This window comes from Moschus berezovskii, chromosome X (assembly GCF_049115385.1).
Source record: "Moschus berezovskii isolate FMDL1 chromosome X, NW_MosBer_1.0, whole genome shotgun sequence".
NCBI classification, from domain to species: Eukaryota; Metazoa; Chordata; class Mammalia; order Artiodactyla; family Moschidae; genus Moschus; species Moschus berezovskii.
In genome coordinates, this window is record NC_142488.1 from 100,848,522 (window position 1) to 100,875,836 (window position 27,315).

At 40.0% G+C, this 27,315-nt stretch overlaps 1 protein-coding gene across 14 annotated transcripts in view; it reads right to left on the reverse strand.

Moving 5' to 3' along the window:
- CHRDL1 (chordin like 1) overlaps positions 1–27,315 on the reverse strand; it is a 153,158-nt gene that overhangs the window by 82,701 nt on the left and 43,142 nt on the right. For all 14 annotated transcript variants that reach the window (XM_088833752.1, XM_055438708.2, XM_055438711.2 and 11 more), the window contains exons 3-4: positions 18,093–18,205; positions 15,300–15,393 (exon numbers count right to left, since the gene is read on the reverse strand). In XM_088833752.1, the coding sequence (XP_088689878.1) occupies positions 15,300–15,393; positions 18,093–18,205 (207 nt within the window). The remainder of the gene's footprint in view (positions 1–15,299; positions 15,394–18,092; positions 18,206–27,315) is intronic.

Below are 27,315 nucleotides of genomic sequence, written 5' to 3' on the forward strand. Positions count from 1 at the left end.
CCGTAAGTTCAGGCCCTGGGTTGGGAAGATCCCCCGAAGAAGGGCATGGCAACCCACTCCTGTATTCCTGCCAGGAAAATCCCAGGGACAGAGGAGCCTGGTGGGCTACAGTCAGCAGAGTCGCAAAAGAGTAGGACATGACTGAAGCAACTGAGCATCCCATCAAACAAAAATAGTAGTCTCAAAACAGCCACATGCATATACACAATCCTATGCTTGATTGTAACACTTAATGGTCTTCTGGTCACCTTTGGCCTCCAATCAAAACTACCCAAAACAAATGAAACTGTAGTGTCATTTAAATATATGCTATGCTAGGAAATACAACTGACACACCTAGAACATAAATGTACAGTTGAACAGACGATTAGAAAGCAAACATCCCTGTAACTACCACACAGGTCAAGAAAGACAGCAATGCCAACACCCCAGAAGGCTCCATCCTTTCCCACTGGATGTAACCACCATCCTGACTTTTGGGACAGTCATTGCCTCAGTTTTCATTATAGTTGTATTACATTTATGCACCTCCCTCTACAATATAGTTTAGTTTTGTCTATTTCGACTCTCATGTTAATTGAATTGCATTATGTGTATTTGTGCACGTAGGTGCATCTTCCTCTTATTCAGCAGTAGACTTGAGGTATAATATATTGACTTTCAAAAAACTTCTGCTCCCCTCAACCTAGTCCTCTGTGACAACCTTGAAGGGTGGGAGGGAGGTTCAAGAGGAAGGGGACATGTGTATACCTACGGCTGATTCATGTTGATGTATGGCAGAAAGCAACACAACATTGTAAAGCAATTATCCTTCAATTAAAAATAAATATTAAAAAGACTTCTGCTCACCTTATTTGCGCCTGGAAGTACTTCCTTGTACCTAAATTTTTGCTGAAGCTCACTTTTGCCCACTGTTCCCCTTTGGAGATGGAAGGAGAAAGCTGATCGGCATGCTCTAAAATCCACTTATTTTTCTGAAGTTTGTTGAAGTCCCTTTGATCTTTCTTTCACCAGGCTCAGTAATTTCACTTTCCTTTCACCATTGGAAAGCCTCATAGGTTTGATACTCTAGTTAATCCCTTAGTAATCTTTCTAATAAAACCATACCAAATAGCTCCAGACACACGACTGCCCTCAAAAAGCAATCTGAGAGGAGGCCAGGTAAAGGGAAACAGGGAAACAGTTCTACCCCTAAGGACTTCTCCAAAAGATAACAAAACCTGCTGGAAATCAGCTCCTAATACATGATGCTCTCTAAAGTTCCCTGGGAAACATTAATAAGGAATATGTCTGTCTTTCAAAACACAGCATTTCACACAGTTATCACTGGGACTTATTGCTTGTCGTGTCTATCACTGTCAAAGATGATAGGGTCTCCCTCATCCTATGAAAAATATGCTCAGAAAACCAACATTTGCTAGATTCTTCTAAGACCCCTTGGTTATCTTCTGACTTTGCTTTCTCATCTCTACCACCAGCCTCTTCTTACATTTATTTTCCATTGTCATTTCCATTTAAAAAAGAGACATGGTACAACATGCATGAACCTGGAAGACATTCTGCTAAGTGAAATGAGCCAGGCACAAAAGAAGTATTCTGCATGATACACAGAAATATACACATACACATGATACACAGAAATATACTGCATGATTCCACTTCTATGAGGTGCCCAGAGGAGTAAAATTCAGAGACAGAGAGTGGAATGGTGGTGGCCAGGAGCTGGGGGAAGGGAAATGGGGAGTGGTTTATAGGAATAGAATTTCAGTTTGGGAAGATGAAAAAATTCCCGAGATGGATGGTGGTGAGGGTTACACAATAAGTGCATTTAACGGCACAGAACTGTATAATTCACAGTGATTAAAACAGGAAATTTTGTTACAATATATGTATACTTCATTCCATAAAAATTTCACTAATAAAAAGATTTTTAAAGAGAGGGAAGGAAGAGGGAGCAAGGGAAATAGAGAACAAAGTGAGGAAGAAAGCAAGCCACATTTCCCTGCTCTTTCTGCTCCCTAACCCTAATCCCCCATTTTTCACCTATTAAAATAATGAAGGAATACAGCTTATAAAAGATAGGGTGGTGAGTGTGGACTCTGATTTGACCTTAGATCCCTGAGGGCATGATCTCATAAATGTGAAGACATCAAACCTGCATGAATTTGCTAAAGGAGAGAAAAACTAAACTTGCAGGGACACTTACCTTATCTCTCTGTTTTAAAAGTAATCTCTACTCCCAAGTTTGATGTCTTTCCTTTTCTACTCAATTAAAAAAATATCCAAACAACCTTCTTCGTCCCCCTCCTGCAGACAACGTTGATTTATCCATTTCTTTTAAAGATACAGTATACATACTTCATAACCTCTCTCCAATTCAGGGAGTGCAGCCCTAAAAAAATATTACCTGTTTCAGCAGCCACACACCTATTGCTGGATCACTTCCCAGTCTCTGGGTCTTAGCGTGTATGTGGTGAAGACAAGAGACAATGCATCAAGATATTTCTAAAATACACTACTTTCATGGCCAAAAAAATGGAGTCATGTGAGAAGGTGGATTTTGGAATAGATTTCAATAACTGACACCCTCAGTCTGCCAGTTTCTAAAATCACTTTGAGGAAATAGCTGACAGTGTAAAAATCTAGATACAAAAAACAGAGGAAAATCACTCTAATAAAGACCGCTATTTATCTTAGTGGCTGCAAATAATCTGGTAAAACTTTTGGGTTATAGTCATTTTGCATCCAAAACCCTGAAGTGAAACCCTTTGGCTCTAGGCAACAGATAGCAAGGATATTCGGTTACTTTTGTAACATATTGGTTTTAAATTAACACCACCAAAGTGAAAAACTTGAGAGCTGGCAACTCATTCTAGAAATCACTGTGCGTTCTGCCACAAATAAAGAACTTATCCCTGACAATACAGAGAGGCTTGTTCTCTGCTGCTGCTGCTGCTGCTAAGTTGCTTCAGTTGTGTCCGGCTCTGTGCGACCCCATAGATGGCAGCCCACCAGGCTACTCCATCCCTGGGATTCTCCAGGCAAGAACACTAGAGTGGGTTGCCATTTCCTTCTCCAATGCATGAAAGTGAAAGTGAAGTCACTCAGTCGTGTCCGACTCTTCGCGACCCCATGGACTGCAGCCTACCAGGCTCCTCCGTCCATGGGATTTTCCAGGTAAGAGTATTGGAGTGGGTTGCCATTGCCTTCTCCGCAGGACTATACAAAAGGTAAAGCCTGATGGGAAGAACTGACTCATTTGAAAAGACCCCAATGTTGGGAAAGACTGAAGGCAGTAGGAGAAAGGGACGACAGAGGATGAGATGTTTGGATGGTATCACTGACTCAATGGACATGAGTTTGAGTAAACTCCGGGAGTTGGCAATGGACAGGGAGGCCTGGTGCTCATGGGGTCGCAAAGACTCCAACACAACTGAGCGACTGAACTGAACTGAAAGCCTGATTTCCTTGGCTTACTGCTTCATATCTCCCCCACCTCACCCCACCCCCCACCATGCCCGCCCAGCTCCTGCCCCTGCAGTTAGTGACCTCAGGATCTCACCACCACCACTCACTAACATCAGATTCTGTTTTCTAAATCTTGTGTGCTGGTCAAATGAAAAATGATTAATAAGACAGACTTAGGGAATGAACTTACAGCTGCCAAAGGGAAAAAGATAGTTCGTGAGTTTGGGATGGACATGTACACACTGCTATATTTAAAATGGATACCCAACAAGGACCTACTGTACAGCACAGGGAACTCTGCTCAATGTTATGTGGCAGCCTGGATGGGAGGGGAGTTTGGGGAAGAATGGATATATGTATATGTATGGCTGAGTCCCTTCACTATTCACCTGAAACTATTACAATATTGTTGATCGTCTATATCCCAATATAAAAATAAAAAGTTTTAAAAAATGATTAATAAGAGTTATCACCTCCAAAGAGAGATGAATTTGTCAAGCATCAAAGCCTGAAATAAAAAGATGAAGCTTTAAGAATAACAGTATTTCAGGTACCAGGTAACTTAGCAGGGAAGGAGGGTGGAAGAGGAAGAGTCTGACACAATGCTGGCTGGACAGGTCATAGGAAATGCAGGTAATCATCTCCTGCTCTGCTTACTCAAAATGCAGGCCCTGATCTCTGGATCAGCTCAGGAACCAGGAAGAAATCTCCCTAAAGGACATTTTACTAATCCTTTCCTTAAAATACCCTAGATGTGACTCTTATTTCAAACTAAGTTGAAAACAGACTAAGCTGAAAACACTGATTTTATTTCAAACTATGTTGATTGCTTTTCCCTTTGAGAGTTTCATTTGTTTATCAGCAGAAATTCCTGGGCTAATTCCGAGAAATGCCATTCATTTCTCGCCAACAAGTCATGGACAATGGGTGGGGTAAAGGGGTGAGCTCCCCACGGAGGGTCCTTCTTTCTGGACCTGACAGCCAGGGGCTCTGAATCTGGACGATGGCAAAAGAGAAAAGCGTTGGGTGGGAGCTCTGGGAGAGTAGGGAGGCCAGCCAGAGGGAACAGTGAGCACACATCACTGCAGGGTTGATCTGAGAGGAGTGTCACACAGGCAAAGTATGTTTCCGGTGTGCTTGTGCTCCCCATTACCAGAGAAACAATGTTGTCAAGTTGCCCAGGGCCCTCTGCAGATGTGCAGGGGCCTCTACTCCAAGATCTTGCCCAGGACTGATCTCTGAAGGCTGTGCTCCTGACCTCCTTTATCAAGCTTTCCCCTGGGCCCTATTACCCAATGTCATCCACCATTCAAGTACAACAGAATTACTTGAGGTACTTGTTTAAAATGCAGAATACCCTCAACAGTCCAAACGAATCAGAAATTTTAGTGTAGGGAAGTCTGCATTTTATCAAATCCCTTTAAGCATGCTAAAGTTTGGGCAACATGAATTTGAGGTCCTGTCTTAAAACGGCTTGCTACTCAAATGAACTTCTCCAAACTAAGATACTATATTTACCAATAAGTGTTAGTTGCTCAGTCGTGTCCGTTTCCTTTGCAACCCCATGGACCAGGCTCCTCTGTCCATGGAATTCTCAATAGCTTGTTGCTACAAATAGCTTCTAGAAATGGAATGGCACAATTCAAAGACTTCCTAAAACATATACTAAAGAACACTAATCCTTCAAAATGCTCTACAAAAAACAGGTCCCAGGAATTCTGTGGCGGTCCACTGGTTAGGACTCCGTAGTTTCACTGTGGTGTCACGAGCTCAATCCCTGGTTGGGGAACTAAGATCCCACAAGCCATGTGGCACACACAGCCAAAAATAAAAAGTCCTATGGCTGAATAAGTCTGGAAGATACTGCATCCCATACACTCACTTATAGATTCATAATGCATATTAATATATTAAAGGCTCTGAGAAGTCCTGTATTAAAAGAAACCTATTTTAAAAAAAAGAAACCTATTTATCTTTCTCTAATCCAGAAACTCTCGAGTTTATTTGATCATATAAATGTTTTCTCTAGTTAACCCTATCATTATCCCATAAAATTATGTTCCCTGCAGCAAACTTTGGGAAACAGTGTCATAACCCAGAAGAATGATTGTAATGGTGGAGGTTTTTAAAAATATAACAAGCACATGGAAGATTTTATTTCAGACAAATGGAGCTTTTCAGTATTCCTCAATAATGCGCCACCTTCTTCACCTCTGCGTGGGGCCAGTTTTGATTAACATCCATAGAAAGAAATAGAAGAGCTATGCTCTACCATGACAGAAAGCCACACCTGTCCTAAATGTCTTGTTCTTATATGGTATTTTGTGAAGTCGCTCAGTCGTGTCCGACTCTTTGCAACCCTATGGACTGTAGCCTACCATGCTCCTCTCTCCATGGGATTTTCCAGGCAAGAGTATTGGAGTTGGTTGCCATTTCCTTCTCCAGGGGCATAAGGGCTCCTCAAATACAAATAGGAAATCATATTCTTTATAAAAAAGCAACTAAATCCCCAGGGCTTACCATTTACAAAGATCACCTCACCTGGCAGAAGGCAAGCTAAGTGCCACTTTCCTAGAGAAGTTTTAACCCTTTATACTCTGTAGTGTTCAAGGAACAAGTGTATGAAGGAAAATAATGGAAATAAAGCATGGAAGACAGTGAAAGAGGCCTAAGAGGTAACAGGGCAGTCAGTATAGATATGGAGGGGCTACTGATCAATAGCGAATATCTCTGCAGCCACTTCTCAACAATCAGTATAAGAATGCTAACAATGATAATAACAATAAAGTATAACCTCTGCTATCCCAGAGACCAACATTCCAGAATCCTCAAGGTTTTGGATAGCTCTGGAGTCAGAAAGAGTTTGTTAAAAATATACCAATCTTTTGAGAATTCTCTGGCAGTCCAGTGGTTAGGAGTTGGTGCTTTCACTGCCAAGGGCCTGGGTTCAATCCCTGGTCAGGGAATGAAGATCCCTCAAAGCCATAAAAAAACAAATCTTTTGTATGAAAAGAAATGACCCTTGATTGATCATCTTGTATACTATGACTTTTGTAGTTTCCTTACTGAAGGAAAATAATATGCTAATTAGCTGTTACTATGTAAAAGGAGTTGATCTTTTTTAATCAAACCCAGGAGGCAAGTGAATACAGAATTCAGAAAAGAGCAAAAGGAGCAAGAAGAGCACAATGGCGATCAAACATGGATTATGGCAACAGCAGCAATGGCAGCAGAGATGAATCATAAAAAAATGAGATGGTTTTAAATTTTGGAAGCGATTCCTCAATAAATTAAACACAGAATTACCCTATGACTCAGAAATTCCACTTCTAGGTATATACTCAAAATAATAGAAAACATATGTCACACTAAAACTCACACCTGAATGTTCATAGCACTATTAACAATAGCCAGAAGGTAAAAACAACTCAAATGTCCATCAACTGATAAATGTATAAGCAAAATGTGGTACATCCATACAATGAAATATTATTCAATCACTAAAAGGAATAAATTACTGATAAATGCTACAACATGGATAAATCTTAAAACATTATGCTAAGTGAAAGAAGCCAGATGCGAAAGGTCACATATTTTATGGTTTCATTTATATGAAATGTCCAGAATAATAAAATCCATGGAAACAGAAAGCAAATCTGTGGTTGCCAGGGGCTAAGGCAGGAAGGGTAATGGGGAGTGACTATTTAACGGGCACAGAGTTTCCTTTTTTGAGGTGGTAAAAAATTTCAGGAACTAGGTTAGTGGTGATGTTGCACAACATTGTGAATGTTCTTAATGCCACGAATTATACATTGCAAAGTCATAAATTTTATGTTACGTGTACTTTACCACAACAAAAAAATAGAAACATCTCCCCCTTGAACTTTTGCCCTTAAAAAAAAATTGGAGGGGGCTAAAAAGACTTGTCTACTTGATTCCTGAAACACTGGAAGTCACAGACATGGAAACAGACATAGTCCTACAATTAGACTCCTCTTTTCATACAAACGTATAGGAATACAAAATGCAGACAGGGCAGTGATTACAGACCAAAAAAAAAAAAAAGATTCAGAGTGGGTGAGTGATTTGCAACCCTCACTCTAAACTGTCCAAGGCCAAATGCCACATAGCTACCTCCTATCTTAAATAGTCTGTTTCTGCTAGAGTATAGACTTGTGTAATCCAAACATGTTCATATGTAAGTGGTAGATAAGAAAATGATATTGATATAAAATAGAAATTGCATTGGTTCAGACATGATTTTTCTTAGCAAATTCATATTTTGCACCATCAAGAGACAGTAACTAGATGCCAAGTATACACTAACACAACTGAATTTCTGAAAACCATGAAAGGACACAGTACTCTATCCTGTTGCTATTCACCACACATTCTTCCTCTTGGTTCGGTTTGGCCATATGCTTCGTCTTCCAAATGCTTATCATGTGATTCTGATCTTGGGCATTTTTCTTTGGTCTCTATAACTCAGTGGCCTCAACCCTTTCTTATACTTCCTTCAAGCTAAAGTCACCATTTTAAAGGATGAAGTCTCTACTTACTGTAATATTTCTTTAATTAGAAATCTAAGATGCCAACCTAGATAGTATATTAAAAAGCAGAGACATTACTTTGCAAACAAAGGTCTGTCCAGTCAAGGCTATGGTTTTTCCCGTGGTCATGTATGGATGTGAGAGTTGGACTGTGAAGAAAGCTGATCGCCGAAGAATTGATGCTTTTGAACTGTGGTGCTGGAGAAGACTCTTGAGAGTCCCTTGGACTGCAAGGAGATCCAACCAGTCCATCCTAAAGGGGATCAGTCCTGGGTGTTCATTGGAAGGACTGATGCTGAAGCTGAAGCTCCAATACTTTGGCCACCTCATGCGATGAGTTGACTCACTGGAAGACTCTGATGCTGGGAAAGGTTGGGGGCGGGAGGAGAAGGGGACGACAGAGAATGGGATGGCTAGATGGCATCACCGACTGTGTGGACATGAGTTTGAGTGAACTCCGGGAGTTGGTGATGGACAGGGAGGCCTGGCGTGCTGTGATTCATGGGGTCGCAGAGTTAGACACGACTGAGCGACTGAACTGAACTGAACTGAAGATGCCTTTTAAACCACACTAGTATTTTATTAGTATAGTTGTTATTAGTACTCTAGTTACAAAGTTGCACAAGTTCAGAGTTGTCTGCTCCAATTTTGTTTTTTCCTTAAGCCCTGTTATTTTTCAGTGTACAGTTTTGCAGAATGGAAGGATTTTCAGAAAAGCATATATTGCATTAGAGCAGAAATGCCTACATTCGCTAGCCAGCTCTCCTGTTGAGAGAGAAATGGCATAGGACTTTCAGCATCTCCTTATGGGTGCACAGGGCATTTGGGGAAAGGGTGTTTCCTTAACCTAACTGGAATATAAAAGACTGGGGTGAGGAGTTCCTCTCTTGGCAAAAGCACACTCTCTCTACGAAAACCATATCATAGAACTAAACTTCTTCACATCTAGCCTAAAGGAAACATTAGATTAAGTCTCTGGTAACAGATCAAGTCAGATATTTTGGCAAAGTTATAACAGCTCTTTAATGACCCAGGAATGTTGGACTACTTCTAATGGAACCAAAATTTATCCATTTGGAATAACAAATTCTTAATGGAATGACTAATTAAGAAAACTGTTACATAATTTCATGATTTAGGCTCCTAATCCAAAATCACTGCACATGCTGATTGCAGCCAGGAAATTAAGAGACACTTACTCCTTGGAAGGAAAGTTATGATCAACCTAGATAGCATATTAAAAAGCAGAGACAGTACTTTGCCAACCAAGGTCCATCTAGTCAAGGCTATGGTTTTTCCCATGGTCATGTATGGATGTGAGAGTTGGACTGTGAAGAAAGCTGATCGCCAAAGAATTGATGCTTTTGAACTGTGGTGCTGGAGAAGACTCTTGAGAGTCCCTTGGACTGCAAGGAGATCCAACCAGTCCATTCTAAAGGAGATCAATCCTGGGTGTTCATTGGAAGGACTGATGCTGAAGCTGAAACTGCAATACTTTGGCCACCTCATGCGACAAGTTGACTCACTGGAAAAGACTCTGATGCTGGGAAGGATTGGGGGTGGGAGGAGACGGGGACGACGGAGAATGAGATGGCATCACCGACTCGATGGACATGAGTTTGAGTGAACTCCGTGAGTTGGTGATGGACAGGGAGGCCTGGCGCGCTGTGATTCATGGGGTCGCAAAGAGTTGGACACGCCTGAGCGACTGAACTGAACTGAACTGAACTGAATCACTACAAAAGTCATCTCTTGGTGATAAAATTATACATGAAGAACAGAAGGAAACAAGTCATATTATTTCTCTTCCCCTTTCCCCTTTACCATTCAACTCCCTCCAAAAGAGAAGATATGAAATTCCATTCCAACAAATCTCTCGTTAGGGATAATAGATTGACTCCTGCTTAGAGACTGGGATGAATTTAATGACCTTTCTGACTCCAGTACAGTCTTGACTTTCTTATTAAGAATGTTCTACCCTTCCTGTACTACCAGCCACTTTGGCCCCAGTAGAGCCCTGCGGTACATGATCAAGACTTAACCTCTACCACGGAGACCAAGGGAAGTGCTGGAGAAAAAGTTTTCACTTGCTCTTCATGAGAATTGATTTAGATTTCTCTTTGGTAATTCTGGAAAAGCAGTCTGCATATTCTGATTTCCATGGTTCAGCAGGAGCTACATGAGACAAGCTCAAATGCAGGTGAGAACCTTGGAAATTTCAAGGGTTAAGTTTAGAAAGCAAGAGCCATGGGATACACAGAAACAGACGGGGGGGTGAAGTCTCCTCTGTCTCCTCCAGTGGATGATGGGCTCTAGGCATGGCAGGTAGGACCTTCCCACCAAGTCCATCACTACCCAGTAAACACTCCCTGAAGTTGATATGGCTGTAAGATTGCATATAAAACCTTGGACATATGGCTTCCTTATTTGATTTCCCTTTTTGATACAGAAATTGCTCATTACCTTGGCTTTAAATATTCTATTTTTCAGTGAAGATGTTTTCATCACAGTGCTTTCCATTGGGTTAAGACACAGAACCAGAGCCCCTTCCTTTGACCAAACATTCCTGTGGCCCTGAAGGCATGAGTTTCCTCATGCCTAATAATAATTGGGGTGGAAGGAATACAGAGAAGTCATCACATCCATTGCCCTGTCTCAAAGCAAAACTATGCCAACTCTATCTCAGATGGATGGATACCTTTTTATTTCCAGAAATAGGCAGTAAAGAGACTAAAATTCTCCTTAGTCATTTATTCTAGGATTTAACAACCACTGTGCCCCATCAAACTCCATTCTTCTCTGCTATAGTTTAAACCTGTTTATTCTTGTTTTATCTTCAACATAAAGAAAGAATTGCTTATCTGCATTCCAGGTCAATATGGAAGAGAAAGCACATGAGAAAATGCTGTGCTATTTTCCAAACAAAGAAGAGTAAGGGATGAAATATAAAAGTAAAAATAAATAAATAAAACTTTAAAACTGCAAAATCATCCTCAGAAACAAAAGGAAACTCTATTAAATAAAACACAGGCAAAAGGAAAGTACAGCAATAAATGAGGGCCAACACGATATGCTCCACTGGCAGTTTGGACCAGATATAGATAGCTATATACAGGCAGCTGAGAAAGAACTATGGTCTACAAATGGCTTCCTGTGTAAGTCTGAGGACTTAAGAGTCACACTCTTCACATGTAAACAGGGGCTGACATAGTTTGCCCATCCAAGTTCATTCTCTCACATGGACTGACTGCCCAAGAAAGGCAGCTGCAGCTGAGGTCCCAATCCAAGGAGTAGCCCTGCACAAGGAAACAGAGGTAGAAGCAGACTATCCATACATGATGGAGTCCAAGGTGGGTCACCAACATACGACCTGGTTTAATGCTAAGTAAGCTACAAGGCCTGAAAATAATGTTACCACAAGAAAGGAAGGACTTATGCAAGAGAAAACCCATGGATGATGAGCTTTTAGACAAAAATTTTAGAAAACAAGGGGAAATCTGGAACTAAGGAAAGCTATCAAGAAACCTAACAAAAGTGAGAATTCACACCTGAAAATATGCATATTTAAATAATTAGAAAAAGACTTTAAATAAATATTTAAATACCTTAGAGCAATAAATAAGAGAACAAGACCTCAAGAAACAATAACAGGGGTTTACAAAATGGTAATATGTAGATATTTTTTACATATAATTCAAAAATGGGTGGAAATACAGTTTTTAAAAATAAAACAACAAAACCCAACAGACAGCCTAAATAGTAGGCATGAAAAAGCTGGAGAAACAATTCATGAATTGGAAGGCCAAGTTGAAGTTATATATCATTACAGGGAGTATACCAATATATCATTAGGGGGGGAAATAAAGGAGACATTAAAAGACACAGAGTTTAAATTAAATGAAATGCAATGACATACACCAAAGACAAGCTTGCTGCTGCTGCTAAGTCGCTTCAGTCGTGTCCGACTCTGTGTGACCCCATAGATGGCAGCCCACCAGGCTCCCCCGTCCCTGGGATTCTCCAGACAAGAACACTGGAGTGGGTTGCCATTTCCTTCTCCAATGTGTGAAAGTGAAAAGTGAAAGTGAGGTCACTCAGTCGGACACGACTGCAGACCCCATGGACTGCAGCCTACCAGGCTCCTCCATCCATGGGATTTTCTAGGCAAGAGTACTGGAGTGGCTTGCCATTGCCTTCTCCGAAGACAAGCTTAAGAATGAGAAAAAAATAGAAGAAAATATAGTTTTCACAAAAATCATGACTTGAAATTGAAGAAAAATGTGAGTCCATTGGCTGGAAAAAATCATGTGCTAAGCAGGCTAAATAAAAATAAATCATACATCAAAATACCTCCTTGTTTGCATCAAAGGAAAAAGAGAAAATCTTAAAAGCTAGAAGAAGACAGATTATGTACAAAAGAATTATAATCAAAGCAGACTTCTTATCCACAAACAAAGGAAGTCATGAAACTATTAATATCTTCAAAGGGCTGAGGGAAAATAAACATGAATCTATAATTTTATACCCAGCCAAATTATCACTGAAGAATGAGGGCAAAATAAAGACATTTTTGCATATAAGGATTAGGGAATTTTAGGACCACTACCTACAGAAAGAACTGTTAAATGTTACAGTTAGAAAAATTAACTCACAAGGAAGTGACCTGTAAGAACAAGAAGGCAAAGAAAATGAACAGCTGTTTCTATCTTTTAAGTTTTAAAGATGATGATGCTTATTTCTCTCCATTTTCTCATTTCTGGGACTTATGATCTTAATTCTTTTAATACTTTCTTTTTCTCTTAAAAGAACTGCTAGCTTATATTTTCCCTTTTTCTTAGGACTTGCTTCCGTTTATGCAGTTGGGGTAGATGACAGCCATCTTCCACTCTGTGAACTTCCACTCTATGCTCTGTGTCTGGGCCCTGCCCCAACTTCCACTTCCTTCCTAGGGAAGAATAATTTCTCCACAGCCATTTAGATCAATTCCTATGACATTAGACCACTTTTAGATACTTCTGGGATAAGATTTTATAAGGCTATTTGACAGGCAACCTGGCAGATGAAAAAAAAAGAATCTTCCCATGCTATACCTTTGTAATCCAGTTTAAACAGAAGAAGCAAATGTTGTTGTTGCTGTTGAGTTGTAAGTCATGCCCAACTCTTTTTACAACCCCATGGACTGTAGCCTGCCAGATTCCTTTGTCTGTGGGATTTCCCAGGCAAGAATACCAGTGTGGGTTGCCATTTCCCTCTCCAGGGGATCTTCCCAACTCAGGGATTGAACTCAGGTCTCCAGCATTGCAGGCAGATTCTTTACCACAGAGCCGACAGGGAAGCCCAAGAAGCAAATAAACACATGCAAAAATAGTAAACCTCTCTTAGGGATTTATTTCAAAGAATAACTTTAAGATTGATCACATGCCAAGTCAGTCTCTCATATATTAAAGCATATACTACTGTAACCAATGCTAAAAATAATAAACCTGTGATATGGCATGATCTTCTGACATCTAGAAAGAATCCCAGATGTTCATCAGAGGGTATTTATCAAGGTGCATGCGTGCTAAGTTGCTTCAGTCGTGTCCAGTTCTTTGAGACCCCGTGGACTGCAGCCCGCTAAACTCCTTTGTCCATGGGATTCTCCAGGCAAGAATACTGGAGTGGGTTTCCATGCCCTCCTCCAGGGGATCTTCCCAACCCAGGGATTGAACCCACATCTTCTGTGGTTCCTGCACTGCAGGTGGATTCTTTACCACTGAGCCACTGTGGGAGCCCATTTATCAAGGTAAGAAAGCATAAGTTATAAAAGTGGTGACAAAAAGGTTTGGGACAAACCATTGAACAAAAAGGGTCTCCATTCAACAAAATCTCTGTTCCTGTAACATTTCAGTTAACTAAGTTATCACTGAACCTCATTCCTAGCCTCAGTCCTACCATTTCTGCCCTGACACTTTTTGTTTCTCTCTTGTAAGTTCTTGAAGTTCCTCACTACTTGAAAAAAACACCATGTATGACGGAGACTAATGGTTCTTCATGTTTTTATGATTATGTACACCCCTTTAGGAATACCAATAAAGCTATGTATCTTCTGTAAAAGAATTTACACATATACATTGTTATACCAAAAACTGCCAACAATTTTAAAAGGTTTGCTAACCCCTCAAAGTCCACCCATGGACCCCAACTCTGTCCTCGAGGGAAACAGTCAACTTATAGGACTACAAAGCTTCTACTGCCAGGAGAAGGCAACGGCACCCCACTCCAGTACTCTTGCCTGGAAAATCCCATGGACAGAGAAGCCTGGTAGGCTGCAGTCCATGGGGTCACGAAAAGTCAGACATGACTGAGCAACTTCACTTTCAGTTTTCACTTTCATGCATTGGAGAAGGAAATGGCAACCCACTCCAGTGTTCTTGCCTGGAGAATCCAGGGACGGGGGAGCCTGGTGGGCTGCCGTCTATGGGGTCGCACAGAGTCAGACATGACTGAAGCAACTTAGAAGCAGCTGCAGCAGTCCAGGTGCTAAGATGATCACTTAGCTTTTCTTGGGATCGTTGGAGGGCCCACAGGCAATTTCTGAATCATTCCAAGCTTGCACTTCTCTGGTGTGGGAGCCTGGCGTCAGTCAGACATGAACAAAGTATCACTGAGGGAGCCCCTGCCTCAGACAAACACTCTAGCTACCAACCAGGAAGGTATTCGTCCTAATAGCCTTGTGAAAAAGTATCTGCCGGCCGTCCCTGTAGCGCTGCTCTGAACAATGTATACATAATAACTGTACAGTCTGGAGGAGGTGACCATTCAGCCAGCAAGCAGCTTTATACTGACATAAACCTCACTGGTTCAGCTCCTTTGATTTATGAACAGCCCCTCATCAATTAGAAATAATGCTCAAATGCAATTCCAGCACTAATTGCATAGAACACGTGCCTCCATGCTACAACTCTCCTGGTGTCCGCTGCCCATGGCAGGAAGAGGCTGTTTATCACAGAAAAATCTCTGGGCCAAAATTCCCTTCCCTCAATTGATAGGCACCTTCAAATGATTAAAAGCCCAATGAAAACCTGTTACTGTGTACCAAATAACTTATTAGAGCTTAGAATGTGCCCCAATTGGGCTATAAACAGTATTTAGGGGCTGGTGCAGGCTGCCTGAAAGTGTCCTATTGTTATTCCTGTCTGGAAGTTTCTGCTTCTGGGGAATTAGGGAGAAGGGGTGGGTTGGGTGGAAGAAAGAGGAAGGAAAACCACAGCTGGGAGAGAAAGAGGCGAACTGGTTTACCTGGGCAGCGAGGGCAGCAAAGATGAGGAACATGCACAGGAGACAGGCAATGAAGGCTTGGACATCTGACTCTGCTGCAAAGCACATTCCCATTCTGAAAGAGAGAGGCAACAATGACAACAAAATAAATGTCTTTCAGAGGTCATTGGGATCATGCCAATTTGGGAAACAGTCATTCAGGGACTCACTCAGACAGTGAATAATGCATTGCCGAGAAATGGAAAGAAATCGACATTTTCTTTCTTTTTTCTGATAAGTTTATTGGAGTATTTTTCTAAGGATCACTACTACCCCAGTTTACAAAGCCTCCCGCAATTACTGGGAGGCTTCTTCTGACTTGGATCTGTGACGTTTCTACCATTCCCTAGCTCTGCACGTCTCTTCCCAGAGCCTAGTCAGATTTCATAATCACCTGCCCAATGCCATGGAAGGAAGGGATAATGAGTGATGGGTCCCTTGAGCTGTTACCCATCCCTGGGCAAGGAGAGAGCCCTAGCACATGGATTCTGGAGTCCATATAACTCTGCCTTGATCCAGTAAGCTGAAGGCTTCTTCTCCTCACTTCTCTTGCAAGTCAAAATTTTTCTGAGACCAAGCTAGAGTTTGGAATTGAGCTGATTAGCTAGTATGGCTAGGGGAGGGGTTGACTGGTTCCTTGTCTGATTTACAAGGACAAGATCCCTAGCTCTGACAGCTTTCAGCCATTGCTAGAACAAAGGAAGACCTTGGAAACCAATTTTGCATTAATATTTTCCATTCATAACTCATTTGAAGCAAGGGTTATATCCGTTAGGCTCTGCTGAGGGAAGAGGGTGATGAAGATGATGGAGGGAGAAGATGCCTAGCACTTGAGCCATTGGCATTGGGATTATATTAACATTTTCACTGCCCTGCAGAGAGCAAAGCCTTAGTCCCCAAGGGTTAGCTGTCCATTTCCAATGCATTGGGTCAAGAATGTGATACAATCACACCATACCAGGCATTTACTCAGTCTCTAGATACTCTGTTTAATAACTGCTCTAGTCATTTAAAGATGGAGGCTTCTTTTATCCAAATTCGAATAACCTTACCACAACTCTTTTTCTTTTCTTGCATACTTCCTAGAATAAATTTTTGGAGCACTACATTTGGAAACACCATGGAGCCTCCTTATATGTCACACTCCTCAGAGCCAGGTGGTATCATCTTGAAGTAAGATCACTAGAGCACATCAGAAACTACTCCACCTGGCTGAGGTCAAACTTATTCCTTCTTAATGCTTTACATTGGTTTCTGTTCTAGAGCTAATACATTAATAAAAATAATAACCATAATGATGGTAATGTTACACTAGTTAGCATTTCTCAAATATTGACTATGACCAAGCATTGTTTTAATGCACTGACTGAGACAGATTAGTAAATTTACCCCTTGTCATAATCCTATGAAATAGGTAATACCACTATACCATTTTAAAAAAGAAGAAGCTGAAGGAATCTCAGAGAGGTTAAGTAACTTGCTTAACATAACACAGCTCAGAAGTGGCACAGCCTGGGTTGGAAACTTGGTCTGTCTTGATTCTAGAGCCCTGCAATTTCTTAAGACTACCTGATGTTGCCTAAAGTTTAGGTTTCCACATGCTCAAAATTCTGAAAGCCCAATTTTCTGTTCAAATGACAAAAGAATCAGGCTTGCAAGTGAGGACTCCTGGGCACTAGTGAGGGGTTTCAGTTGTTCCATGAGGTCTCAAGTGAGAGGCAGGTCTTAAAAATTCTTTCTATATGTTCAGAATTCTTAATTCTCAAGGCCGAGTATAAGGTCTCTTTTCCCAGTTGGCCTAGTGCATTGGTTCTCCACCAGGAACCACTTTGCTCTCCAAGCAACCTTGGGCATGTCCTGAGACATTTTTGGTTGCCACAACTGGTGTGGATGCTACTGGCTTCTAGTGGATAGAGGCCAGGGGTGCTATTAAATATCTCACAATACACAAGACAGCTCCCCACAACAAGAAATTATCTGTCCCCAAATGTCAAGAGTGTAGAGGCTGAGAAACCCTGGCTTAGCATATGACAGAAGAGGCTTGTTCAGAAAGATGGACCATAGCTGTGGTCCTGGGTCACGGCCATGGGACTACCTGCTTTGTCTACTGCAAAGCTATCCAAATGCCTCTTTGAGTGACTGGACAGGAGCCAGGGCCAAGCCAAGGGGATTCTAATCCTCACCAGGTACAGGCCAAGGTTTCACCACCTCAATCCTATTAGAAATTATAATCATTCACTGAAACCACATAAAATACACTCTCCCAGTGAACCAGTTTCGGAGAAGGCAATGGCAACCCACTCCAGTACTCTTGCCTGGAAAATCCCATGGATACAGGAGCCTGGTGGGCTGCCATCTATGGGGTCGCACAGGGTCGGACACAACTGAAGCAACTTAGCAGCAGCAAACCAGTTTATAATCCGTCCTAATCTCCTAGCTAACGGCCAGTCTTGAAAATGATATTAAAAAACGATGTTGTCTTATGATCCAGGCATTATACTGAGCTTTTTCCTTCACTCTACTTTTACCATGTCCTACATCATTCGGCTAAGAGACCGCTTAAGTATCTACAGCAAATACTCAGTGAGATCCCATGAAAATCAAGCCAAAAAGCAATAGAAGAAAAAGACAGGAGATGTGTATTTTTCCTTGCACTCTACCTCCTAACTTCTTTTAGGTTTTTAATCACTCATGCTCCCAGGCCACCTAGGCACTTGAGAGCATGTCTGTCTGCTGAGGAGCAAAGCGTAAATCACATGCCATTGGGGACTGTACCTCAGAACAGATACAGTTGACGCAGTAAACCAACCCATAAGGTTCCAGGTAAGGATGCCATCTCTCACCCACTCTGTACTTCTTGTCTTGAAACACACAATATGTCTCTGAATCTGTGAGGAAGGAGATGGAGAATATGCTGGTTAGAAAACATGAACCAATCACAAAATCCAGAGCAATCACAGGTTCCATCCATTTTAGTGCACATCAAGGAGAGAAGCATAGATGATATTTATAGAACCCCTACGATGGGCTCAGTGTTTTATATGCTTTCCTTATTTGATCTTACAATGACTCAGTAAGATTGGCACTGATGATCAAAATTGTAAAGAAAAGACAGATAAGCAAGAAACAGGGAGAAGATATTTCCAACAAATAAAGTATTAATATAAATACAGTATTAATATCTGGAATATTTTCTGATCATTCAGATCAGTAAATAAAGTACCAATCAATCCAATAGAAAAATGATCTAAGGCCATGAGTAGCAATTTAGAGAAGAAATGAGAGCAGGCAATAAATCAGAAAAACTGTTCAACTTCATTAGTAATCAGAGATTCAAACTAAAACTACACTGAGATAAATGCCTCAACTTGCCTACTGCCTCAAAGACCCTCTGTGATTCTTTCCAGCTGCTCACAAGATAAATTCCAATTTACTTTTCAAATTTTTGTTTCCAACTTCTTCAGGATGATGAACTGGGAGTCAGAAAACCTGGGTCTGAATCCTAATTAGCTTTAGTTGTGTAGCATTGAGCAAGTCATTTGACTCAGTAAATCTCAATTTTCAACATCAATGAAATATGGATTACATGTTTCTAAGCAAATGTGGGAAAATTAGATAAAGTTCTTTCTCAATTATATGTGCTTAGGCACTCAGTTGTATCAGACTCTTTGTGACCCCATGGACTGCCAGGCTTCTCTGTCCATGGAATTCTCCAGGCAAGAATACTGGAGTGGGTTGCCAATTCCTTCTCCAGAGAAGGAAATTACAAAGTCAATTATAAAGTGCTACAAAATGTAGACTAATATTTTATAATAATTGATTATTTTCTAATCAGTGTAGAAAACTGGACACACAAAAACACAGGAAAAAAACCCATAAAAATACATGGAAAAAAAAGAAACATTCCATACACACAATTCAAGCCCAAGAAGAAACCACTTTTAATATGCTGGTAATCCCATGGACAGGCTTCCCTGGTGGTTCAGCATTAAAGAATCCGACTGCCAATGTATGAGACACGGATTCTATCTCTGGGTCAGGAAGATGACCTGGAGAAGGAAATTGCAACCCATGCCAGTATTCTGCCTGGGAAATCCCATGGACAGAGGAGCCTGGCAGGCTACAGTCCATGGGTTGCAAAACAGTCAGACATGACTAAGTGACTAAACAACAACAAAATTAATAAACAGCCTGTTACTGAAGGGAAATTCGAAAGTAATTTGTACTAAAAGAAAATGAAACATAGCATATCAAAATTAGTGGGATTCAACTAATGAAGTACTTAAAGAGAAATTTATAAGTACCTACAGTCGAAATTTATAAGTGCCTACAGTAGAAAAAGGGAACAGTCTCAAATCAATGACTTACGGAACTAGCAAAAGTGGGATAAAACAAACCAAAAGAAAATAGAAGGAATGAATAATTAAAAAACAGAAGTCAGTGAAATTGAAGACAAAAATCAATAGAAAAAAATCAATGAAACCAAAACCTGGTTTTCTAACACAATCAATAAAATTGATAAACTTCTAGCAAGATTAACAAAGATAGAAGATGCAAATTACTAATATAGGGACAAAAGAGAAGTCTTCATTATAGATTCTACAGATATTAAAAGAATAAAAGCAAGACGTTATGAATAACTTTACACCAGTTGGCTTAATATCTTTGATGAGATGGATGAATTATTTGAAAGACACAATTACCAAAGCTTACTCAAGGAAAGATAAATAATCTGAAGAGTTCTACATCTTCTAAAGAAAGGCAAAGAAAGCAGCATGACCAAAACAATTTTGAAAGAGAAAGATGTTGGAAGATATACACTATGTGATTTCAAGGCAATATAAAACTATAGTTTTCAAGTCAGTGTGGTGTTAGAAAAAGATTAGACAAATATGCCAATGGACTAGAATGAAGAGTCAACAAACAGAAGGGACCCACATTTACGGGTCTATTGATTTTCAACAAGGATGCAAAGGCCATTCAATGGAGAAACAAAAGCCTTTCAACAAATGCTGCTGGACTATTTGGACAATCATATGCAAAACATAAAATAAAATAATATGAACTTTATATCTCATACCATCTACAAAAATTAACTCAAGATGGATCATAGACACACTTTAATGTAAACCCCAACACTTTAAAACTTCTAAAAGAAAATACGGGAGACTATAGTTGTGATCTTAGGTTAGGTGAAGAGTTCTTAGATATGACACCAAAAGTACAATTCATAAAAGAAATTTTGTAAAATAGGAAGTCATCAAAATTAAGAACGTCTGCTTTTGAAAAACATTAAGAGAATAAAAAGGAAAGCCACTAACTAGAAGAAACTATTTGCAAATCACATTTCTGATAAAAGATTTTTATCCAGAATACACAGTTTCCCTGGTGGAGCAGTGGTAAAGAATCCACCTGCCAATGCAGGAGACGTAAGAGATGTGTGTTTGATCTCTGGGTTGGGAAGATCCCGTGGAGGAGGAAATGGCAACCCACTTCAGTATTCTTGCCTGGGAAATCGCATGGACAGAGGAGCCTAGTGGGTTATAGTCCCTGGAGTCACAAAGAGTCAGACATGAGTGGGTGACTGAGCACAAACAAACACACCCAGAAAACATAAAGAAATCTCAAAACTTAAGAATAAGGAAACTAATAACCCAATTCAAAAATGGGATTAAAATTTGAATAGACACTTCACCAAGGAAGATTCACAAATGTCACACACATTATTAGTCATCAGGGAAATGAAAAATTGAAACCATGAGGACATATGAAACTAATCGCCAGTCCACGTTCAATGCATGATACAGGATGCTTGGGGCTGGTGTACTGGGATGACCCAGAGGGATGGGATGGGGAGGGAGTTGGGAGGGGGCTTCAAGATGGGGAACACATGTACACCCAGGGCAGATTCATGTCAATGTATGGCAAAACCAATACAATAATGTAAAGTAATTAGCCTCCAATTAAAATAAATAAATTTAAAAAAATTGAAACCATGAGGACTGACTTATTAGAACGGATAAATGCAAAAAATCTGAATATACTAAGTGCTGGTGAGGAAATGAAGCAACTGTAGCTCTCCTTATACAATACTGTTGTAAAACAACTTGGCAGTTTCTTCTAAAGTTAAATACACCCTTAACTATACCACTCAGCAATCCCACACCTAGGTATTTTTCTAACTAAAACAAAACATATATTCAAACCAAAATCTGTACTATATGTTTAAAATGGATTTATTCAGTCTGAAAAATCTGAGAGCAACATAAACGTCCTTCAACTGATGAATTTTAAAATATGCAAACGAAAGAATATTACTCAGCAATATAAAGAAATGAAAGACTGATACGGACAAACATGGATGACCCTCAAAGGCATTATGTTAGACAAAAAAAGCCAAGTTCCAAGTCTACATACTGTATGCGTGTTGGTCGCTCAGTCGTGTCCGACTCTTTGCAACCCTGTGAACTGTAGCCCACCAGGCTCCTCTGTCCAGGAGAATTTTCTAGGCAATAATACTAGAGTGGACTGCCATGCCTTCCTCCGGGGGATCTTCCCAACCCAGGGACTGAACCCAGGTCTCCCAAATTGCATGCAGATTCTTTGCCATCTAAGCCACCAGGGAAGCCCTACATACTGCATGATTACAATTAATTATTTTAAATCTGGACAAGGGACTGAAAAAAGATCAGTAGTTGCCAAGGACTAGGGTAGGGGAAGGATTTTACTGGAAAGGGATACAGAGTAAATTTTGAGAGTGATGGAGCTTATATCTTGATTATGGTGGTACCATTAGTCAAAACTCACAAAACTGTACTCTCCGGGTTTGGGAAGTTCCCCTGGAGGAGGATGAAAAAAGGGTGAATTTTTAAATTTTATTTATTTTTTAACTTTTACAATTGAGATAAAATTAACATATAACATTGTACTAGTTTTAGGTGTATTTAAAAGGGTGATTTTGCTGCATGTGAATTATACTATAATAAGACAATTAAAAAGAAACATATAGAGGAAAGAAAAATCATATATAATTCTACCACTGGAAGACAACCACTTTTTAAAAAAATTTATTTACTTATTTATTCATTTTATTTTTTGGCTGTGCTGGGTCTTCATTGCTGTGCACGGACGGGCTTTATCCAGATGCAGCAAACACTGGTTACTCTCTTCTTTCGGAGCATGGGCTCTAGGGTGTGCTGGCTCAGTAGTTAAGGCATATGGACGTAATTGCCCCACGGCATGTGGGTTCTTCCTGGACCAAGGGTCGAACCCATGTCTCCTGAACTGCAAGGCAGATTCTTAACCAATGGACTACCAGAAAAGCCCATAACACAACCACTTTTAACGTTCTGGTAATAGTCCTCTAATCTTTATTTTCCTGTTTTTAAATTAATAGACTTTATTTCTTAGAGTAGTTTTAGGTTTATAAAAAAACTAAGTAGAAAGTACACAAAGTGCTCATATTTCCCCTCTTCACATCACCCCCACTTTTTCCTGGCATTAACATCTTGCATTAGTGTAGTACATTTGTGAAAATTAATGAACCGACACTTGATATATTAACTACATAGCTTACATGAGAGCATACTCTGTATAGTTCTATGTGTTATGACAAATGTATAAATGACATATATCCGCCATTACAGTATCATACAGAACAGTTTCACTGCCCCAAATATGCCCATACTCTGCCTATTCATCTTTCCCCCCCTCCATTCCCCCAACTCCTAAAATCCACTGACTTTCTACTGTCTCTATAGTTTTGTCTTTTCCAAGATGTCAGAGTTGGAATCATAGAGTATGCAGACTTTTTAGACTGTCTTCTTTCACCTAGCAATATACATTTAAGATTCCTCTAAGCTTTTTCATGGCTTGACAGCTCAATTATCATCACTGTATGGATGTACAGCTTGTTTATCAACTCACCTATTAAAGGACATATTGTTGCTGTGCTTAGTCACTCAGTCATGTCTGATGCTTTGTGACCCCGTGGATTATAGTCCGCCAGGCTCCTCTGTCCATGGGATTCTCCAGGCAAGAATACTGCAGTGGGGTGCCATGCCCTTCTCCAGGGGACCTTCCCAACCCAGGGACTGAACCCAGGTCTCCCGCATTACAGGCAGATTCTTTATTGTTTGAGCTACCAGTGAAGGACAATTTGGTTGCTTCCAATTTTTGAAAATGAAATGGATTGAAAATTCATTTGCATGATACCTGGGAGTATGATTGCTGGATTTTAGAGTAAGACTATATATAGCTCTTTAAGAAACTGCCAAACTGTCTTCCAAAGTGACTATACTATCTCGCATTCCCATCAGCAATGAATGAAAGTTCCTACTGCTCCACATTCTTATCAGTACTTTGGTGTTGTCTGTATTTTGGGTATTAGCCATTCTAAAAGGTGTGTAGTGGTATCTCATTTGTTGTTTTAATTTTCAATTCCCTAATGATATTTAATATTGAGCATCTTTTCATATACTTATTTGCCACCCATGTATCTTCTTTGGTCCAATATCTGTTTAGTTCTTTTGCCCATTTATTAATTGGGTTGTTTATTTTCTTACTGTTGAGCTTTAAGAGTTATTTGTATATTTCAATACATGTCCTCTATCAGACTTGTATTGCATTTTGCAAATATTTTCCTTCATTCTGTGGCTTGTCTTTTCACTCTCTTAACAGTATCTTTTGCATAGCAGAATTTTTTACTTGTAATGAAGTCCAATTCATCAACTTTTTTTCTTGCATGGAGCGTACTTTTGGTGTATCTGAAAACTCATTACTAAACCCAAGGTCACCTAGATTTTTCTCCTTTGTTATTTTCTGGAAGTTTTATAGTTTTGCATTTTACATAAAATCGGTAATCCATTTTTGTAAGTTTTTTTAATGGTCATTTTTTACATGCAGATGTCTAGTTGTTTTCAGCACCATTTGTTGAAAAGATTATCCTTTTCCCAATGAATTGTCCTTGCTCCTTTTGTCAAAGATCAGTTGACTATATTTGTGTGAGTCTATTTCTGGGCATTATATTATGCTGCACTGTTCCATTTGTCTATTCTTTCAACAACATCACATTATGTTAAGTACTATAGCTTTATAGCAAGTCTTGAAGTTGGGCAGCATCAGTTCTCTAACTTTGTTGAGGTACTTCAATATTGTGTTGACAATTCTGATTCAGACCTTTCTATATAAACTTTAGAGTTAACTTTGTTAATTTCCACAAGGTAAGTTCAGTTCAGTTCAATTCAGTCACTCAGTCCTGTCCCACTCTTTGAGACCCCATGAATTGCAGCATGCCAGGCCTCCCTGTCCATCACCAACTCCCAGAGTTTACTCAAACGCATGTCCACTGAGTCAGTGATGCCATCCAACCATCTCATCAGCTCTCGTCATCTGCTCTTCCCGCCTTCAATCTTTCCCAGCATCAGGGTCTTTTCTGATGAGTCAGTTCTTCGCATCAGATGGCCAAAGTATTGGAGTTTCAGCTTCAGCATCAGTCCTTCCAATGAATATTCAGGACTGATTCCTTTAGGATAGATTTGTTGCATCTCCTTGCAGTCCAAGGGACTCTCAAGAGTCTTCTCCAACACCACAGTTTAAGAACATCAATTCTTCAGTGCTCAGCTTTCTTTAGAGTCCAACTCTCATATCCATACATGACTACTGCATACTGCAAAAACCATAGCTTTGACTAGACAGAGCTTTGTTGGCAAAATAATGTCTCTGCTTTTTAATATGCAGTCTAGTTTCATCATGGAGAAGGCAATGGCAAGCCACTCCAGTACTATTGCCTAGAAAATCCCATAGATGGAGGAGCCTGGTAGGCTGCAGTCCGTGGGGTTGCTATGCGTCGGACACGACTGAGCAACTTCACTTTCACTTTTCACTTTCCACTTTCACACATTGGAGAAGGAAATGGCAACCCACTCCAGTGTTCTTGCCTGGAGAATCCCAGGGACGGGGGAGCCTGGTGGGCTTCCGTCTATGGGGTCACACAGAGTCGGACACGACTGAAGTGACTTAGCAGCAGCAGCAGTTTCATCATAACTTTTCTCCCAAGGAGCAAGTGTCTTTTAATTTCATGGCTGCAGTCACCATCTGCAGTGATTTTGGAGCCCCCCAAAATAAAGTCTGTCACTGTTTCCACTGTTTCCCCATCTATTTGCCATGAAGTGATGGGACCAGATGCCATGATCTTCGTTTTCTGAATGTTGAGTTTTAAGCCAACTTTTTCACTCTCCTCTTTCACTTTCATCTAGAGGCTCTTTAGTTCTTCACTTTCTGCCATAAGGGTGATGTCATCTGCATATCTGAGGTTATTGATATTCTCCCAGCAATCTTGATTCCAGCTTGTACCTCATCCATCCCAGCATTTCTCATGATGTACTCTGCATATAAGTTAAATAAGCAGGATGACAATATACAGCCTTGATGTACTCCTTTCCCGATTTGGAACCAAACTGTTGTTCCATGTCCAGTTCTAACTGTTGCTTTTTGATCTGCATACAGATTTCTCAGGAGGCAGGTAAGGTGGTCTGGTATTCCCATCTCTTTCAGAATTTTCCAGTTTGTTGTGATCCACACAGTCAAAGGCTTTGGCACAGTCAGTAAAGCAGAAATAGATGTTTTTCTGGAACTCTCTTGCTTTTTTGATGATCCAGTGGATGTTGGCAATTTGATCTCTGGTTCCTTTGCCTTTTCTAAATCCAGCTTGAACATCTGGAATTTCAAGGTTCACATACTGCTGAAGCCTGCCTTGGGAGAATTTTGAGCATTACTTTGCTAGTGTGTGAGATGAGTGGAATTGTGCGGTAGTTTGAGCATTCTTTGCATTGCCTTTCTTTGGGATTGGAATGAAGACTGACCTTTTCCAGTCCTGTGGCCACTGCTGAGTTTTCCAAATTTGCTGGCATATTGAGTGCAGCACTTTCACAGCATCATCTTTCAGGGTTTGAAATAGCTCAGCTGGAATTCCATCACCTCCACCAGCTTTGTTCGTTGTGATGCTTCCTAAGGCCCACTTGACTTCGCATTCCTGGATGTCCACAAGGTAAACTGCTGGGATTTTGAATGGTATTGAATCTATAGATTAAGTCATGAACTACTAGTATCTTAACAATATTGAGTCTATTGATGAACATGTAATCTCTTTCCAGTTATTTGATATCTTTCCTGAGAGTTTTATAGTTTTCCTCATATAGATTTTATATACATTTTGCTAAATTTATATCTAAGTATTTCATTTTCTGGTGGTAACGTAAATGGTATTGTGTTTTTAATTATAGATTCCAATTGTTCATTAATGGTATATAGGAAAGCAATTGACTTTCATATACTAACTTCATATTCTTAAACCTTACTCTAATGGCTCATTAATTTTAGGAGGGTTTTTTTTTTTGGTTGATTTTTTTTTATTTTAAAATAATCATGTCATCTGCTAGCAAAGGTAGTTTTATTTCTTCCTTCCAAATATGTATGCACTTTATTTCCATTTCCCATCTTACTGCATTAGTTAGGACTTCCAATACAACACTGAGTAGGAATGGTGAGAAACACCACCATTGCCTTGTTCTTGATCTTAGGCCAAAACATATAGCTTCTCTTCGTTAAGTATTGTACTAGCTGTAGAATTTTTTTTTTTTATAGATGTTCTTCATGAAGTTGAAGAAGTCTTCCCTCTATTCTCATTCACTGTATAGTGCTGACTTTTGTCAAGTGATTTTTCTACATGTTTTGATATAATCGTGTAGTTTTTCTTTTTTAGCCTATTGATGTGATGGGTTATATTAATTGATTTTGGATGATGAAACAGCCTGGAAAAAAATCCCACTTGACTGGATTTTTCCTACATTGCTGGATTCAATTTGCTAATATTTTGTTGAGGATTTTTGCATGGGAGATATTAATCTATAGTTCCTTTCTTACAATGTCTTTGTCTGGTTTTGGTATTAGGGTAATATTGGTTTCACAGAATGAATTAGGGAGTGCTCGCTCTCTCTGC